The 18,347-nt window shown below is 41.0% G+C and overlaps 2 protein-coding genes across 2 annotated transcripts; both read left to right on the top strand.

The window, feature by feature from the left end:
* Positions 1-329: 329 nt before the first annotated feature.
* Positions 330-17,780, top strand: notum1b (notum, palmitoleoyl-protein carboxylesterase b). The gene is made up of 11 exons (XM_065259223.1): positions 330-759; positions 11,966-12,018; positions 12,097-12,192; positions 12,703-12,763; positions 12,888-12,946; positions 13,046-13,148; positions 14,738-14,929; positions 15,024-15,121; positions 15,220-15,367; positions 15,452-15,499; positions 16,648-17,780. The coding sequence occupies exons 1-11, from the start codon at positions 485-487 to the stop codon at positions 16,970-16,972; spliced, it is 1,458 nt and encodes a 485-aa protein (XP_065115295.1). The 5' UTR covers positions 330-484; the 3' UTR covers positions 16,973-17,780.
* LOC135740721 (uncharacterized) lies at positions 7,242-11,248 on the top strand. The gene is made up of 2 exons (XM_073811782.1): positions 7,242-10,663; positions 11,109-11,248. The coding sequence occupies exon 1, from the start codon at positions 7,289-7,291 to the stop codon at positions 10,487-10,489; it is 3,201 nt and encodes a 1,066-aa protein (XP_073667883.1). The 5' UTR covers positions 7,242-7,288; the 3' UTR covers positions 10,490-10,663; positions 11,109-11,248.
* Positions 17,781-18,347: the final 567 nt, after the last annotated feature.

The following is an 18,347-nucleotide window of genomic DNA, read 5'->3' on the forward strand; positions in this document are numbered from 1 at the left end:
GAATGAAACTGTAACATGATGAAGTGTCTATAATATCCGTCTCGTTTTCTGAGATTTCTGTAATCGAGACTTTCTACATATGTAAAAAAATACAATACCAAGATCACAAGTATTGAATCTCAGTACTGACATTAAAACGACATGGAATGAGACACTGGAGATCAAAGGGACACGCGTGTCACTGAGCCAAGCCCCTTTAGACCAGCCCTCGCGGCTCATTGGCTGACAGAAGTTAACCACTCCCCCATCACCAGCCTCCCTTGCTGATTGGCTGACAGGATAGCAATAAAACACCCAAAAAATAAACCCACTAAGAACAGAGACGCTTACAGGCATCTGGACACAGGAGGAGTTTAGACTGAGCTCTTCTTCTGTACGTTTTAAATCTTTCAGGATTAAAGTTCAGAAGATCCAGTTTGTGTTCATGAAAAACCCTTGTGGATTTAAAGACTAAACAGAAAGGTTTGTCTAAGATACACTGGAGATGATCAGTAGGGCTCTCCTGGTTCTTCTGCTCTTCATGTCTGTGGATGGCAGGAGGGTTCGAGGGCACCGGGCTCAGACCCGCCGGCCGGAGACACCCGAGAGTTTTCCTCTGGATTTCACAGCTGTGGAGGGAAACATGGACAGTTTCATGACTCAGGTGAAAAATTTGGCCCAATCTCTCTATCCATGCTCATCACAGAAACTGGACCAGGAGATGAAGCTTCAGTTTTTGGTGAACTCATCCGTCACCTGTAATGATGGTTCACCCGCTGGGTAAGTGATGCTGTGTTTTAGGCTTTATCTTTAAAATGCAAAAAACACATTTGGTTATATTGGACAGAGGTGATCATGGGTGCAGGTCTGTGCTGGTAGCTGAAGGGTTGTAGGTTTAAACCTCAGTGTGTTGTGGATGGACACATAAACCTCAGTTAAACCTCAGTCTAATATATAAGACAATATGAATTAAATTATAATGTTTTAAATAAATGCAAGAAATACATCTGGGACATTAAAATCCAAATCAAATACACTTTATTGGAGTTGGAGTTGAATCTATTTTTACAACACAATGTATTTGACTTATTGATGGGAAATTATGTTTGACGGTTAAATTGTCAGTGTTTCAGATATGCTCATTGATATTATTAAATTACTTTTTTGTCAAAAATATCCCCTTAAAACATCTGTGGAGGTACCATGCACTGTAAAAGAAAATATGCATCATTTTTGTCAAACCAACATATATTTTTTATGTTACTTTAACTTAAAAAATGAAGTTAAACATTTCAACTCAATTTTATAAGTTATGTCTTACTTAAAAATAATTGGTTGAATTTATTTGCAAAACCAAGCATTTTTTTACAGTGAGAATGAGATATTATACCATATTCAACATAATATTACTATAGTATTTTATGATTACTGTCACTACAAGGTTTTGTAACAGGTGTCTGCTGTAAAAATTTTTTTATTTAATCACATTTGAACTTGAAGCTGGTTTATTTGTGTGGTGTCTGAATATTATTTAAACAGCCTCTAAAGACTTTGAAGTTTTATAAAGATCTCTATCAATATGAGAAAAAAAAGAGATAATTGAGTAAAATCAAGGCAAACAGACACTATTATTGCTTTAAGCCGAGATCACAGTCAGATATTAATTCCTCACATTCCCAGACAACAGGACAGATATGAATTATCCGTCTGGTGGAGCACAGCAGAATCCTTGCGGTTAAGTTTATCTTGGCATCTTTTGAAACACTTAGTGGTTTCAGTAAAAACATCAGGTAGGGACGGCACGAGCCGCAGGTGAGATGAATGATGATGTCACACAAACACAACACACATTTAAACTCACTGAATCTCATTCACCACTCTGTGCTAGTTAAACAGTTAGTTAAAAGACATGATACATTACAATGACTGTTAAGTTATGGGTATTGATGTATGACATCATTAAGCTAAACCTGCTTTCATTACGCATGACTTTTAATGTACAATATTTGTATAATAAACTATTAACTGTGTGATTAAATATAGTGAAAAATATCAAACAATTCTGAGCAGTCAGATTTTCTCTTATTCAAATTTAACCTCTTAAAGATGTTAGTTGTTAACTCTCTATTTATAAGCATCCACTACATTAAATGACAGAGATCCAGAAACGCTGGTAAAGTTTGTGCACATCAAAGGGATTCCAGTGCAGTACACACACACACACACACACACACACACACACACACACACACACACACACACACACACACACACACACACACACACAAATACACACTTGACCGCACAAAAACAAACATAGGACAACCACATATACCCTCATATAGACTTCTGCCCACATCTAAACACCCTCAAACATACACGCAACACACACACACACACACACACACACACACACACACACACACACACACACACACACACACACACACACACACACACACACACACACACACACACACACACACACACACACACACACACACACACATGATCAATGGTCAGAAAATAGTTTTGCTGTAAAGATCATGTGTCTGTATTTATAGATGCTCGTCTTTAACATTTATTATTTTCTCTTTAAACTCATGTCTGAATCGATCTGTGTCTGACGTCTGTATTCTGGATCCTTTCCTGATCCGCCTTGATCAGATCTGTGATAAGATGTGAGGATGAGCGAGAGATCTGTTTGTTCTCTTTTCAGTAGTTAAGTGTACAGACAGCAGTAATATGAACAAATTATAACTTTCTGTAATGGGTCAAAACTACTTCAATTTAAAATGCAGCCTGAGGTAATTTAAGGGCGGTTTCCCAGACAGGGCTTAAGCCTATAGTCCCAGACTAACTTAAATGTTAGTGTTGTTTTGATCTAAAAACCACTTGCTCTGATCTTAAAATATGTCAGTGCAAGTGTTGTCTTAAGATGCACACCATGTAGTGTTTATTTATAAATTATGCTTTTCAAAATGACTTAAATATTCTAGTCTAGTACTGGCTTAAGATAATCCCTGTCCGGGATGTTTTGCAGTTATTAATATAATATAATATAAACAGCAGTATTTAACTAAATGTCATCAGGCTACAAAACATGTAAGTTACAGCACGGCTCTTTAGTATCAAAAAATACAAAAGATAAAGAAATACAAATAATCTACAAAAATTGGTGAAAAACAATTCAACATTAAACACAGAGGACAGTGCTCCTTTAAACTCAAATGAAGGAAGATCATCCACGACTTTTTACAAATACTTAAAACACACGTGACATTTTTGTCTGCTCTATTTTCTAGTTTTGCTTGACCAAAGATCAAATTCAATATCTAACAACTAAAATGACTTTTCTGTGTGTATTTGACACCTAATCCAGAGGTCTCCAGAGAAAATACAACAACGATTTCTCAAAATAATCTTTAGGTTTTAACCTAAAACACTGAATGAAAGTATAAAAGACAAATTTTGGGATTTCTTTATTCCTTTATTCTTCACACCATTGCAGTATTTTTGGCTATATTCATGGTGGAAAAAAACAGTTAATGTTAATCCATACACAGGTTGGTATCTCCAATTCATTTTACAGTACTTGCATGTTTTTGGTTTGTGGGAGGAAACCGGAGAGAAAACCTGACACAGGGAGAACAGGCAAACTCAGAAAAACGAATCAATCCAAGACACTTGAATGAATTGAAAAATATAAAAAGATGAAGGCTTGGGTGAAACGCATTGGTGTGCTATTGCCTGTTTGATTTTAAATGCTTCAGCCATTGTACAAACGGTTTGCGTGCGCGGCCCCTTTAAGACCATGCACGTACCCTTTAAGCCCGTGCGCGTCATGAAGAGACTCAGGTGAATGTGAGGGGAGCTGTGAGGAAGCGCTACGAGCCGTTTCAAGTTCAAGTGTGTGCGTACATCAAAGAAAGTGAGTTATTAACAATATAAATATTATCCAGAGCATGTTTATGTTGCAGTTATGCGGGATATCACCGTTAGGTGATTTAAACTTGAGTTATTGAGCTCGTTTATCGAGTGTTAATGTATGCGCGATCCTCCGTGCATTTCCCGCTATATCGAGTTTATTGTTTGATTTATATTGCTATTTTGTTAGGTTTTAACACATTGATAGTTGCTGTTTATATAAGTAAGTGTATTTATATTGCATATGATTGTAATATGAAGATTTAAGTTGAGCATTTAGATATTTGATATATATTTTGCAGTTATTACTTCACGCCCATATTGTTAATGCTACTGTGTGGATAATATAATTTATTCCTAACTACATTTATAAGTACTGGGCTGTATTATTGTATTTTGTGTAATTTATCATATCTTATGTATATCTGTTTTGTGTTTTATTTGTACAGACCACACATACACAAACCCTCCTTTCTTCAGTAAAGTTTAATCAGTATCTGAATGGTGCTTGACTCAATTCTTGGACTCTCATCGGTCCACCAGGATAAAGTGTACCTATCCAACAGCCCTTAAGTCAGTTTAATTTCCAATCCAATAACTGGTCCTTCGAGCCGGATAGGCACTTCCCTGGATAAAGATGTCAGCCCATTCTAAACCAGGAAACCCTGCGGTTCGTCCTAAGCGTCGTCCTGCCTACTTACAAGATTATGAGGTAGATTTTCTGAGTCCATGTAAATCAATGCCATCAAGTAGTCAGAGAGAGCAAGCAGTGGAGTCATCTGATGATGATAACTCTTCCTCACATGTCACAGCATCAGCCAGAAAACCTAAAAGAGCACATAGTTCTCCTGTTCCTTTTCCTCCTCTAAGCCTGACTGCCAGAGATGAGAGTTGTGACTGCCAACACAACCCTCAGCAACGCACTTCTCAGCGATGCACCCCCAGTCTTTCCCGTCATGCATCATCGCGAAGTCAAAATCGTCAACCACAATCTCAGGTTCATGCAGAGTTCCTTACCTGTGGTGAGAGTGGTGGATACCAGAGCGATCGATCAGATGCTGGCTCTGTAACCTTGCAGAGGATCTTAGAGGAGAGTTCTAATCTCCGTGAAACACAGCAGGCCATTCAAGGTTATCTGAAACAGATCGAGACCGCCAAAGACGAACTGGTTCAGCTTTTAGAGAGAGCATGTCATCTCCAGAGGCCTTCAGCTACTCCTAACACCCAGTTTATCCATCCATCTGTTACATTTCACCATGAGGTACAGGCGGGTGATGACGACTGGCCAGAGCCTCCTCCGCCTGTTTCCTGTGAGGAGCCAAGATTCGTGAAAATGCGAGAAATCACAGATCAGTATAATGACAGGCACAAGAGTATCAGTGACACCAGAGTCCCACCTACACTTACCTCCAAACCCACTTCTGCAGATAGGTCTATGGACTTTAAGCATTCAAGTCAGCGTGAGGAGTGGCTGAGGTATGGTCAGTTTCCTGCCCCGCAGATGTATTCCCAGTATGCTCATGATCAACCATGGGATACACCCAAACATCCTTATCCTGGGCATCCCCGAATGGCATCCCATAACTTATCACCTGCAATGGCGTCTGTGGATACGACAGAGAAGTATTACAAAGGACCATGCCCCACTATTCCTTACTTCCGGAACAAAGATCCGAGTGAGTTCGCTCGTCTGAAGATGGCCTTGGATAACCTCTTACCACCTGACAGTACAGAAATGTTCAAATATCAGATCCTAGTTGACCATCTGAAGCTAGAGGATGCTTGTCTAATAGCTGACTCCTACCTGCATTCTCCAACACCGTACAGGGACACCATGATGGCCCTCAACGAGCGGTTTGGTCAGCCTCACCAGGTAGCATTGAAGAGAATCGCCACTATTCTCGATTCCCCTGATATCAGTCGCAATGATCCATCAGCCTTTGAGAAGTTCTCCCTCCAAGTGCAGTCTTTAGTTGGTCTGCTTAAGACATTAGGCCAGGAAGGTAACATTGAGTTGCAGTGTGGGTCGCATGTTGCACGTCTTCTCAGTAAACTGCCACCTGAAAGACGGGCCGATTTTCGCCGCCATATGTTACACCTGCCTGGAGTGACATATTCACTGATGGATCTGGCAGACTGGCTCAAATATGAATCCTGGTGTCAAAGTTACGATGATCAAACCATCAGGAAGGAGAGCCGACCCAAAACAGAGTCCCGGGTAGCTCAGCGGTCACGTCGAACCACTGCCACTTTACTGACTGGGTCTGGAAATAGTTTGGAGGCAATAATTACATATCCTGCGGCCAAGGATGAGGAAAGGGCCAAGAGTAAGCTCGCAGTTTATTGCTTCTACTGTCAAAACTCAGAGCATGCATTCAGTCAATGCCCCAAAATTCCGACCCTCACCAAAGACCAACTCTCGGAGTGGATACGCACCAGTCGAAGATGTTGGCGGTGCGGCCGTGCTCATCAGGCTGCCCAATGCGGTTTGAAGAAACCATGTCCGCTTTGTCAGAGAAAGCATCTACGAATTCTTCATGAGGTTAATGAGAGGCCGGCCACTGAAGCATCCAAAACAGAGGCATGTCTAGTTAGTTCAGCAACGCAGACATTGTACCTGAACAAACCAACCAGCAGTAAGAAAGTCTTACTCAAAGTTGTCAGAGTGCTGCTGCATCATGGAGATAACACACTGGACACGTTTGCAATCCTCGATGATGGCTCAGAGCGTACGATGCTCCTAACAGAGGCCGCACAGAAGCTTGGTCTACAAGGGACTCCAGAAAATTTAGCTCTGAGAACTATCAGACATGATGTGCAGACTATCAATGGCGCTGCAGTTTCATTTCACATTTCTCCATACACCAAGCCAAGTAAACGTTATCTTATATCTGGAGCTTTCACTGCCCCTCAGCTTGATCTAATAGATCACTCTTACCCAATTCCTAAGCTGCAGAAGCAATACAATCACCTGGCTGGATTACCACTGCCGTGCTTTGAAAGAGTGAAGCCTCTCATCCTAGTTGGTGCAGATCAAACCCACATTATCTCACCTATCGAACCGGTGAGACTTGGTCCTGCTGGAGGTCCAGCTGCTATAAGAACCAAACTGGGATGGACACTTCAGGGACCTACCAGCTTACTGGAACACAGACTCAAGCCAAACCAATGTCTACACATTTGCACTTCACCCTGTACTGCTGAGGTACTCAAGCATGTTGAAAGGCTGTGGCAAGTGGATGTTCTGCCATTTCAGAATGTTAAAGAGTGCACAAGATCTAAGCACGACAGAGAGGCCATCGAGCTTCTGGAGTCTAAGACTGTTCGCGTAGAGGTGGAGGGAACAAGACGGTATGCAACACCTTTGCTGCGTAAGGGTGACATGCCCTATCTCCACGCCACGATGGAAGCCGTCATGCCACGTTTACGAAGTACTGAAAGGAAATTGGCAAGAGACTCTCAACAGGCTGAAGCTTATTCTGCAGAGATTCAGAAACTGGTACAGTCTGGAGCTATCAAAAGGCTCAGTCCCAAAGAGAGGGACAAAGATGGTGAAACTTGGTTTATTCCCCACCACATGGTAAGTCATAATGGGAAGAACCGTGTGGTGTTTGACTGCTCCTTTAAGTTCAATGGCATCAGTCTGAATGAATCACTCCTTGCTGGTCCCACCTTGGGTTCATCACTCCTTGGGGTCTTACTCAGGTTCCGTGAGCATGCAGTGGCCATAAGCGCAGACATCAAGGGCATGTTTCATCAGGTCCGCCTTCTTCCAGAAGATAGACCTCTTCTTCGGTTTATCTGGCGTGACTCAAAGGAAGGTGGTGCCCCTGATGTCTTTGAGTGGCAAGTTCTTCCCTTCGGGACGACGTGTAGCCCCTGCTGTGCTACTTTTGCCTTACAGCGTCACGTGAAAGAACACAGCCAACCCGACGAAGACGTGAGGTTTTCAGTAGAACAATGTTTCTACGTGGACAACTGCTTACAGAGTCTGCCATCAAAAGAGGAGGCTAAGCAATTGGTGGACAAGTTGAGGGGGCTGTTAGCTGAAGGGGGCTTTGAATTGAGACAGTGGGCCAGCAACGTACCTGCTGTCGTGCAACATCTTCCATGTGAAGCCAGGTCAGATGGTCTTGAACTTTGGTTGGCTCATGAAAAGACAGAGGTCCAGGAGTCTACTTTGGGACTTAGCTGGAACTGCCCTTCAGATGTACTGACATACCGCCACCGTCCCATAGTTCATGGTGCTCCTACCATGCGGATTATTTACAAAGTTTTAGCCAGTCAGTACGACCCCCTGGGGTATATCCTTCCGTACACCACCCGGGGAAAGGTGTTGGTGCAAAGGCTTTGGAGTAAACAGCATGGCTGGGATGATACTCAACTTCCACAAGCCTTAGTCCAAAGTTGGAACGAATGGGAAAGTGAGCTGCCGTTTCTTCCCAAGATCAGTTTCTCAAGAGCGTACTTACCAGCATCAGTAGACCAAGTCAGAGCTGTTACAGATCTTCACATATTCAGCGATGCGTCAGAAAGCGCATATGGAGCAGTCGCTTACCTGCGTACTGAAGATCAGCTTGGTAAGATCCACATCTCGTTCGTCCTGGCGCGCTCTAGAGTAGCACCAAGAAGAGTCCTGTCAGTGCCACGTCTAGAGCTCTGTGCTGCTGTAACTGGTGCACAGTTGGCAAACCTCTTAAGAAAGGAGTTAACGTTGCCCATTCGCCACACAATCCTTTGGACAGACTCCACTACTGTGCTGTCATGGATACACTCAGAGTCTTGCCATTTCAAAGTTTTCGTCGGGACCAGGGTGGCTGAAATCCACGAGCTAACCAACCTCACTGCCTGGCGATATGTGGATTCGGTTCAAAATCCAGCCGACGATCTTACACGTGGAAAGACCCTGAGTGATCTCTCGAGGCCCAACAGGTGGTGTCAAGGACCCCCATTTCTGCTCCATCCACCAGAAAACTGGCCGTCAAACCCGACAGAGCGCACTGCAATTGACAAGTCGGAGCTAAAGAAATCTTCATTCTGTGGAGTAACAAATACAAAGGAACTAATTGGCAGTGAGCACAGAACATGGACAGAACTCATGGAAACAACTGCACGGGAGCTACATGGGGCGGCGGGAGAACCAGGGGAACCTACAGCAGGTACTTACCAAGCAGCGGAGACTTACATCCTCCAGAAGATACAGGATGAGAGTTTCCAAGAGGAATTACAACGACTGAAGTCTGGCAAGGATCTTCAACGTAGCAGTCGCCTACTCACCTTAGCTCCCGAATATGATGAGGCTTCGAATCTACTCAGAGTTGGTGGTAGGCTGAGGCGTGCGGAAACGTTAGATCCTGCTGTGAAACATCCTGTAGTTCTGGATGCCAAACATCCCGCTGTGAAGCTACTTCTCCAGGACTATGATAAGAATCTCTGCCACCCAGGCCCTGATAGAGTGTTTGCAGAAGTAAGACGGCAATTCTGGGTTCTAAGAGGAAGAGAGGCAATTCGTAACCTGCAGCATGCTTGTACAGAATGCCAGCGTTTGAGAGCCAAACCATCTGTTCCCAAAATGGCAGACCTTCCCTTAGCACGGCTGCGTCTTTACAAACCTGCGTTCTACTCCACTGGAGTTGATTGCTTTGGTCCCTTCCTTATAAAGATTGGACGGCGAGTGGAGAAGAGGTGGGGAATCCTTTATAAGTGTCTTACCACACGAGCCGTACACATAGATCTTCTGCACAGTTTGGACACGGATTCATTTCTAATGTCACTTCGGAGGTTTATTGCACGCAGAGGCTCACCTGTGGAATTACTGTCTGACCAAGGGACGAATTTCCGAGGAGGAGAACGGGAGCTCCGGGAGGCTTTCCAGTCCATGTCACATGATCTTCAGCAAAGACTCGCTCCACAGAAGATAGCATTTCATTTCAATCCTCCTGCAGCACCACACTTTGGGGGAGTGTGGGAGAGGGAGATAAGATCCATAAAGATGGCATTATCTGCAACTATTGGGGCCCAATCTGTATCAGAGGAAGTACTCAGGACTGTGTTAATTGAGGTGGAGAACATCCTTAATTCAAAACCTCTTGGGTATGTGTCTTCCAATGTGGCCGATCTTGACCCAGTAACCCCCAACCTTCTTCTCACGGGGCGGCTCGATAGCTCCTTGCCTGCAGTTATCTACCCTAAGGAGGAAGGCCTGAGTCATCGACGATGGAAGCACTCCCAGGTGCTTGCTGACCATTTCTGGTCCTCCTTTATCCGCCATTACCTTCCAAATCTCCAGGTCAGACATAAATGGCATCACACAGGCTCTGATATAACCCAAGGCACTGTAGTCATGATAATGGATCCCCAGCAGCCAAGGGCACACTGGCCGGTTGGAATGGTAGTCCAGGTGCACCCTAGTCAAGATTCAAAGGTGAGATCAGTGGACGTCCAGGTCGAAGGCAAAGTTTATACGAGACCTGTGGCTCGACTAGTGGTTCTACCTCCAATTCCGGAAGAGGAAAAGGAGGAGCTTCAAACACCCACTGTAGCATCATTAACGCACACGCGGCCCTCTCATAATTCAAATTGAGTATGCAATTTGGGGGCGGCTGTACAAACGGTTTGCGTGCGCGGCCCCTTTAAGACCATGCACGTACCCTTTAAGCCCGTGCGCGTCATGAAGAGACTCAGGTGAATGTGAGGGGAGCTGTGAGGAAGCGCTACGAGCCGTTTCAAGTTCAAGTGTGTGCGTACATCAAAGAAAGTGAGTTATTAACAATATAAATATTATCCAGAGCATGTTTATGTTGCAGTTATGCGGGATATCACCGTTAGGTGATTTAAACTTGAGTTATTGAGCTCGTTTATCGAGTGTTAATGTATGCGCGATCCTCCGTGCATTTCCCGCTATATCGAGTTTATTGTTTGATTTATATTGCTATTTTGTTAGGTTTTAACACATTGATAGTTGCTGTTTATATAAGTAAGTGTATTTATATTGCATATGATTGTAATATGAAGATTTAAGTTGAGCATTTAGATATTTGATATATATTTTGCAGTTATTACTTCACGCCCATATTGTTAATGCTACTGTGTGGATAATATAATTTATTCCTAACTACATTTATAAGTACTGGGCTGTATTATTGTATTTTGTGTAATTTATCATATCTTATGTATATCTGTTTTGTGTTTTATTTGTACAGACCACACATACACAAACCCTCCTTTCTTCAGTAAAGTTTAATCAGTATCTGAATGGTGCTTGACTCAATTCTTGGACTCTCATCGGTCCACCAGGATAAAGTGTACCTATCCAACAGCCCTTAAGTCAGTTTAATTTCCAATCCAATAGCCATGATTATATAAAGGCTTTTTTATTTTTCATTACATTCAAGTGCCTTGGATTTATTCATTTTTCTTAGTTGAGATAAATTCCACATTCAAAGAGCACCGATATACAGATAATACTCCCAACTGCAATTTTTGAGGCTGTGCATTCATGGGTCTTCATTGGTAGGAGTTTTGTACAATAATCTGTAATCAAAAGTCTCTCTTCAGCTCTTAAAGCAGATTGACACTTTCCCAGTCGGTGAGGAACCTAATGGGTAAAAGAAATCCTTTCCTGAGATAAATAAAACGATGTCCAACCACATCAGAGAGAAGTCCAAAGGTGGTGATCTTAGATCTGCAAAATATAATTTTTAGTCCAGAAAAATGAAAGTGAAGATTAGAGATGTCCAGACGAGTGCCTTCAAAAGGCTGATTTAAAAGGCTTGATACTTTTAAAGATTACCATAAAAACTGGCATCACCTCAGTGTCCAACTCAATGAGGTCTAACAAGAAAGGAGATCTGTTTATACATGAATATAATAACACATTCATGTATAAACTACAGGTGAAAAACTGCTCGTCTGATTTGCAGGTTGACCATCATCCTCTTTAGACAAATAGGTCAATGATATGACATATATATTTGTGTCCTCATGATGTTCAATGTGACACTTGTTGCTCATTTATCTTAATGAATAAATCTACTGTATGTGTTCTTCATATTTTCAGTTATTATATAAAAGAGTCCCGGGGGAGCCGCAGATGGTTGATATTCTTGGAAGGTGAGTAAATCATCATCAGTAAACTTGAGGTCTCTTGAAGATGTTCATGAAGTCTGATAGTGTTTGATGTTTTTTCAGGGGGATGGTACTGCTTCAGCAAACAAACATGTGACACCAGATATGAGACAATGAGACGTCTAATGAGCTCCAGTAAATGGCCCACGACCAGGACAGGTGAGGCTGAAACTTTAAATATGTATCTGTAATACACCTCCAAAATATTATACAGATGTCTGGGGTCTGATAAGCAATGACTGTACCTTGTAGCCAAGAGCTGCGGTCATACTCATACTAAACCTTAATGTAGTAAAGCCCTGTGTGTGTGTGTGTGTGTGTGTGTGTGTGTGTGTGTGTGTGTGTGTGTGTGTGTGTGTGTGTGTGTGTGTGTGTACCTGGTAATTATCACGTTGTGGGGACCAATTGTCCCCACAAAGATAGGAATACCAGTATTTTTGTGACCTTGTGGGGACATTTTGATGTCCCCATGAGGAAACAAGCTAATAAATCAAACAGAATGATGTTTATTGAAAATCTAAGGTATCAGACAGTTTCCTGTGATGGTTGGGGTTAGGGAATGGGGCAGGTAAGGGGAATAGAATATACAGTTTGTACAGAATAAAATGCATTACGTCTATGGAATGTCCCCAAAAAACATGGAAACCAGAGTGTGTGTGTGTGTTTCAGGCACAGGTATTCTGTCCCCACAGCCTGAGGAAAACCCACACTGGTGGAATGCAAACAGAGTGTAAGATGATACACACAAACATACACAAACATACACAAACACACACACACATACATACATACATATGGATGATGTTTGTGTGTTTATGTTTGTCTGTTTCTTTATGTTTGTGTTTTGTCTGCAGGTTTGTACCATACTGCTCCAGTGATGTGTGGAGCGGTGCAACAATGAATACAGAACAGAGTAAAAACCACACACAAAGACACGCACACACATCAATATTAAATCTAATCTCTGTGTGTGTGTGTGGATAACACAGGTCTCTCTCTCTCTCTCGTTCAGATGATTATGTGTTCATGGGGTCTCTGATCATTCAGGAGGTTATAAAGGAGCTTCTAACAAAAGGACTGGAAAATGCCAAAGTTCTTCTGCTGGCGGGGAGCAGGTCTGTGTCTGTCCCAAATTTACATATGAACTTCTTTTATGTTTTTTTCAATGATAGTAAAATACTGCACTTACTGAAATTCTGTACTGGCCAATCAGAATCCAGGACCAGAACTATCAGTATTAAAATGAATAATACAGTGATATACTCAGAAGATCTGTATCATTAAACTGGCGACTGAGGCCACGTTTACACGGAAACGATCTGAAGAGAAAACGCAAAAGTGGAGTTGTGTTACCACTTTTTATTCCACGTTTATACAAGCGTTTTGGGGGGAAATCTGCGTGTGATATTCATTGTAGTATGCACTCCAGATGGCTCGGTGGCAATGTGAAGCACTGACACACAACAACATCAAGTCCATGCGCCTGCGTACAACCTTCTTCCTTGTTCTCCCAGGTCTTGTCCAAAGCTGTCTGGGGCCCTGTCCCAAATTACGCACTTCATGTGGAAATTCGGTCTCATGGCCTTAAATTGCGCTTGCTCGCTTAGTCATAGGGTGTCCCATTTGTCATTTTTATGCTTTGAAGTGTGCTCATCAGCACTTTCTTTGCTCCCTTGATTCAGTCTTCAGCAAGGCCCGAACTGTTGCAGGCTTCGCACTTTACAAACCCAGAAGTCCTTGAAGTATCTTCCTATTTCCGGCGTGGCGCTCGAGTCTGTCCCAAAATATGACTCTGGTCACCCACATGGACTCGCATCAAGGGTCCCTAAAGTCTGCACTACATGATGTCATCAAAGTGTGGACTCTGAGGAGGACAACAAGTCCAGACTGTGCCATTTGGGACAGGGCCCTTTAGACGGGAACGCGACGGTAGAGCTTTTTTAAGATTTCCACTCTGGAGGGTGGTTTCACTTTTTTGCATTTTTAAGCCCCAAAAACGCCATCGCTGTGTAAACTAAAGGCATTCGATAAAATATTTGTACGTTTTCACCCTCGAGCGTTCTCTTGTAAACAGGGCCTAAAGTCTGACCTGCAGTTTGTAATCTGTGAAAAAATCAGAGGGGGGGGGGGTGTTTTTCAAATATTTTTACTTGTGAATAAAACAATTTTGAAACCTAACCTGTAGATGCCAGAATACATTTATGCTTTGCACCAGACATGCAAAAGCACTTGTTTATAATCATAATATTTAATAGAAAAAATGCAATGCACAATGTTCCCTTTAAAGTTCCCCTTGATTACCGATGGTAGTTTCTGCTAATCGGGTGTTTTTGCGCTAACATAGACTATTGGTGCTTGCTGGCATTTAATAAATCCAGGCATGGATTAAAAAGGATCATGACACAACCTATACGTGTTGTCACAGGAGCACTGACAATAATACTCCACTTCTGATTTTACTGTTATTTGCACTATTGCACCGCAGTGTTTTAATTATAGATTAAATGATCTTTGTTTTAGGCCATTTATATGACCATTTGATGATCATTAATCATGGGGGGATTAATTTTGTCCCCACTGGGGATAACAAAATTATTCATCATAGGCAGGAAAATAAAGACCGGGGGGATAATCCCCCCATTCCCCCCAGCAAATCTCACCCTGCTGACCTGTATATTTATATATGTGTGTGTGTGTTTGACAGTGCTGGTGGTACAGGTGTTTTGTTAAATGTGGACCCTGTAGCAGAGCTGCTGAAGGATCTGGGTCACGGTTCGGTTCAGGTGCGAGGACTGTCAGACTCAGGCTGGTTTCTGGATAATAAACAGTATCGTAACACTGACTGTATTGATACAGTGAGCTGCGCTCCCACAGAAGCCATTCGGAGAGGAATCAGGTGAGACATACAGAGGAGTACACATGATGTATACCTGTGAGATCAAAATTTAAGATTAACAGCATACTATATATAAAAAAATTGTGTCATTCAGATACTGGGACAGCGTGGTACCAGAACAATGTCGTCGACTTCATGAAGGTGAAGAGTGGAAGTGTTTCTTCGGCTATAAAGTTTATCCAACTCTGAAGAGTAAGAGATGTCACAATACATTAACAACCATTATTATAGATCTATATAGGGTGACATAATGTGAAGGGTAAAGCATGTATATTAATTCTCTCTCTCAGGGCCGGTGTTTGTGGTCCAGTGGTTATTTGATGAAGCTCAGATGATGGTTGATAACATTCATCTGACCGGTCAGCCCGTGCAGGAGGGGCAGTGGAGATACATCCAAAACTTAGGCACTGAACTCAGAAACACTATGAAAAACGTCCCGTAAGTGCCTTTAAATCTCACAGACATGGATTCGCTTTTCATTTCAAATAATTGCTGATTTGTTCTTAATGTTTTGATTGACAGGGCTATGTTTGCTCCATCATGTTTATCCCATGAGCTCATCACTAGAAGGTGAGTATAGCAGCACGTAAAACAGCATGCAGTATGCAATGAATGACCAACATTTATAAACAGTAAAACACTACACTGTTATGTGACTTCATGCAAATAAAAATGTTTTAAAGGAGAAGTGTGAACTAGATTTTCAAATATTGTTCATGGCGAGCACAGACCATCCATCATTAACTAAAACATGTCTGTTAATTGAAATTAAACCAAATATACACTGCAAAAAAAATTATTTTCCAGAAACAAAAATATCAAATTTAAGTGAAAAAAAAAATGGGGTAAGCAAATTTTTCTTGAATTTAGTGTTTAAGAAAAAATTTCTAGATTTTTTTGCTACCCCATTGGCAGATTATTTTGCTTGTTTTATGCACAAAATCACTTACATTTGATATTTTTGGCCTAAAAACTAGAATTATTTTCTTGGATCGTTTTGCTCATCAAGAAAATGCATTTTAATTTAAGAATTTTTAGATATTTTTACTGAAATCAAGACAAAAATACCAATACTTTTTTCTTGAAAATCATTTTTTGCAGTGTAGGCTTAAATGTTAATTAAAACTTAAATATTAAAAATGTTTTCTATGCACATTGCAAAAAAAATGACTTTCTTGCTTCGTATTTTTGTCTTGTTTTCAGTACAAATATCTAATTTTTTTTTTTAATCAAGTTGATTTCCTTGATGAGCAAAATAATCTAATAAAATAATAAATAATAGTCTAGTTTTAGACCAAAAATATCAAATGTAAGTGAATTTGTGCATAAAACAAACAAAAACATCTGACAATGGGGTAAGATTTTTTTCTTGAATTTTTCTTGAATATAGTGTTTTAGAAAAAATTAACAGATTTTTATTTTGTCTAATTTCTAAACTTATTTTCTTATTGCCATTTTGCTCATCAAAAAAGCATCTTGATTTAAGAATAAGATATTTGTGCTGAAAACAAGACGAAAGTTTTTTTTTTTTTGCAGTGCAGTGCCTTTTTTTACTAAAACGGAAATAAAATAGAAATATTAGTTGAATATGGAAATATTAAAAATGGCAATATTACCAACATTTGTGGCAAATGTTAGAAAATTACCGAAAACCTAGTTTACTGTACTGGTTATGGTTAAAATATAATTTTACTGATATATTAATTGTGTGTTTCTAGTTACTGGATGGACATCCAGGTGAAGGGGACGTCCCTCCCGCGAGCACTACAGTGCTGGGACCGCAGTCTACAGAGCAGCCTCCGTAACCACGGCAACAGCAGCAGCACTCGAGCTCCGCCCAGAGGCTGTCCCCTGCACCTGATTGACAGCTGTCCGTGGCCTCACTGCAACCCCTCGTGCCCCACGATCAGAGATCAGATGACGGGACAGGAGATGAGCGTCATTCAGTTTCTCACCCACCTGGGCTTTGACGTACAGCGTATGGCACAGCAGCAGGGCCTGGAGCCTAACAAACTACTGGGCATGCTCAGTAACGGCACCTGAGAGAGAGAGAGAGAGACAGAAAACAACAAACTGACCCAGTGAATGTCGGGAGTCTTTATCAGGAAAATACGTCATCATACTATGTTAAAGGGTTAGTTCACCCCAAAATGACTTACAGAGGTCGGGAAGGTTTTCTAAAGATATTTTTTGTTCTAGCTAAACTCACTTGTCCTCAATAATAATGCAGGTGCCAATGGTTCTTTTTGCGGGTTTTGTGACGTCGGCGTCCTCTGCTGGTCATTTGATGAATTACAAGAAAATCAAAACGAACTCCAGACAGGTGCACAAAACTCAAATCAGCTCATGATAACAAAGCACTTTTTACCTGAACAATCACTAAAGTGCAAACAGAAGAAATGCTGGATTCATATGGATTCAACAGACTTGTTTTAACGAACATTATAATGTGATTATTAAGTAAGATGACTGGATATATTATCCAGTAGAGACATTAAAGCTGCTCAGATCAGAGAATAAGTGTGACTCTTGTTGGGAACTTGCTGAGGTCATATTTCACCCCACAACCAAAGTAAAAATATTTAAGGAATAATTGACGACGGGCTGTTTAATTATTTGAAAATATAACTCACACCCAAGGTGGTAATGCGGCATGACTGGAAGCAGAGGTGTGCATTATTTTTAATTATACTATGGGCCTGTTGAATGCTTTGTTCTGATTGGTTGAGAAATGTTCCACAGGTGTTATTATTATTATTTAACTATAGACCACACCTGACCTGTCAAATGTCTTAAAATAACCACCAGAGCAATGTTTGTGGTATAATAGGAATAATTGACTCCTGTCCTTTGAATTATTTTGAATAAATATATTATTATTAAAAAGTATTTTCAAAGGACCAGAGACAATTATTCCTCTTATACCACGGTTACCACAAACATTAGTCTGAATGTTATTTTAACATATCTGACAGATCAGGTGTCCGGTTATCAAAAAATAAAGCACACCTGTGGAACATTTCTTAACCAATCAGAATAAAGTATTCAAGAGCCTTGTGGTTTAAATCTATATACTTTACATAATAGAGTCTATTGTTAGGATCATATTGATATTATGTCAGGACAGTTAAGTGAAATATGCCTTGATTTTGGTTCTGAAGGAGTGATATATGACCCCATCAATTCTACAAGATCTTCATTTACATTTATAAAAAGATTTGTATAAAAACAAGGGACAAACATAAGCTACATTATGATATTTATTTTATGTAAATCATATTTATGATGTGATTACGGAGTGATTGGGTGTAAAGTGTACATATCTTTGAAACTTTGCCATTTTTTTGCATGCTTTCATAAAATATATTGACATTATAATCAAAGCAAAAATGTCTTTGTACTTAAATCTACTTTACTA

Source organism: Paramisgurnus dabryanus, chromosome 14, assembly GCF_030506205.2.
Source record: "Paramisgurnus dabryanus chromosome 14, PD_genome_1.1, whole genome shotgun sequence".
In the NCBI taxonomy this organism is placed as follows: domain Eukaryota; kingdom Metazoa; phylum Chordata; class Actinopteri; order Cypriniformes; family Cobitidae; genus Paramisgurnus; species Paramisgurnus dabryanus.

Excerpts from the sequence above, each read along its gene's own strand:
- LOC135740721 (XM_073811782.1), top strand. The coding sequence starts at position 7,289 with ATGCCCTATCTCCACGCCACGATGGAAGCCGTCATGCCACGTTTACGA.
- notum1b (XM_065259223.1), top strand. The coding sequence starts at position 485 with ATGATCAGTAGGGCTCTCCTGGTTCTTCTGCTCTTCATGTCTGTGGAT. Across the intron at positions 15,368-15,451 it reads AACACTATGAAAAACGTCCC|GGCTATGTTTGCTCCATCAT; the intron begins GTAAGTGCCTTT and ends TTTGATTGACAG. Across the intron at positions 15,500-16,647 it reads CATGAGCTCATCACTAGAAG|TTACTGGATGGACATCCAGG; the intron begins GTGAGTATAGCA and ends GTGTGTTTCTAG.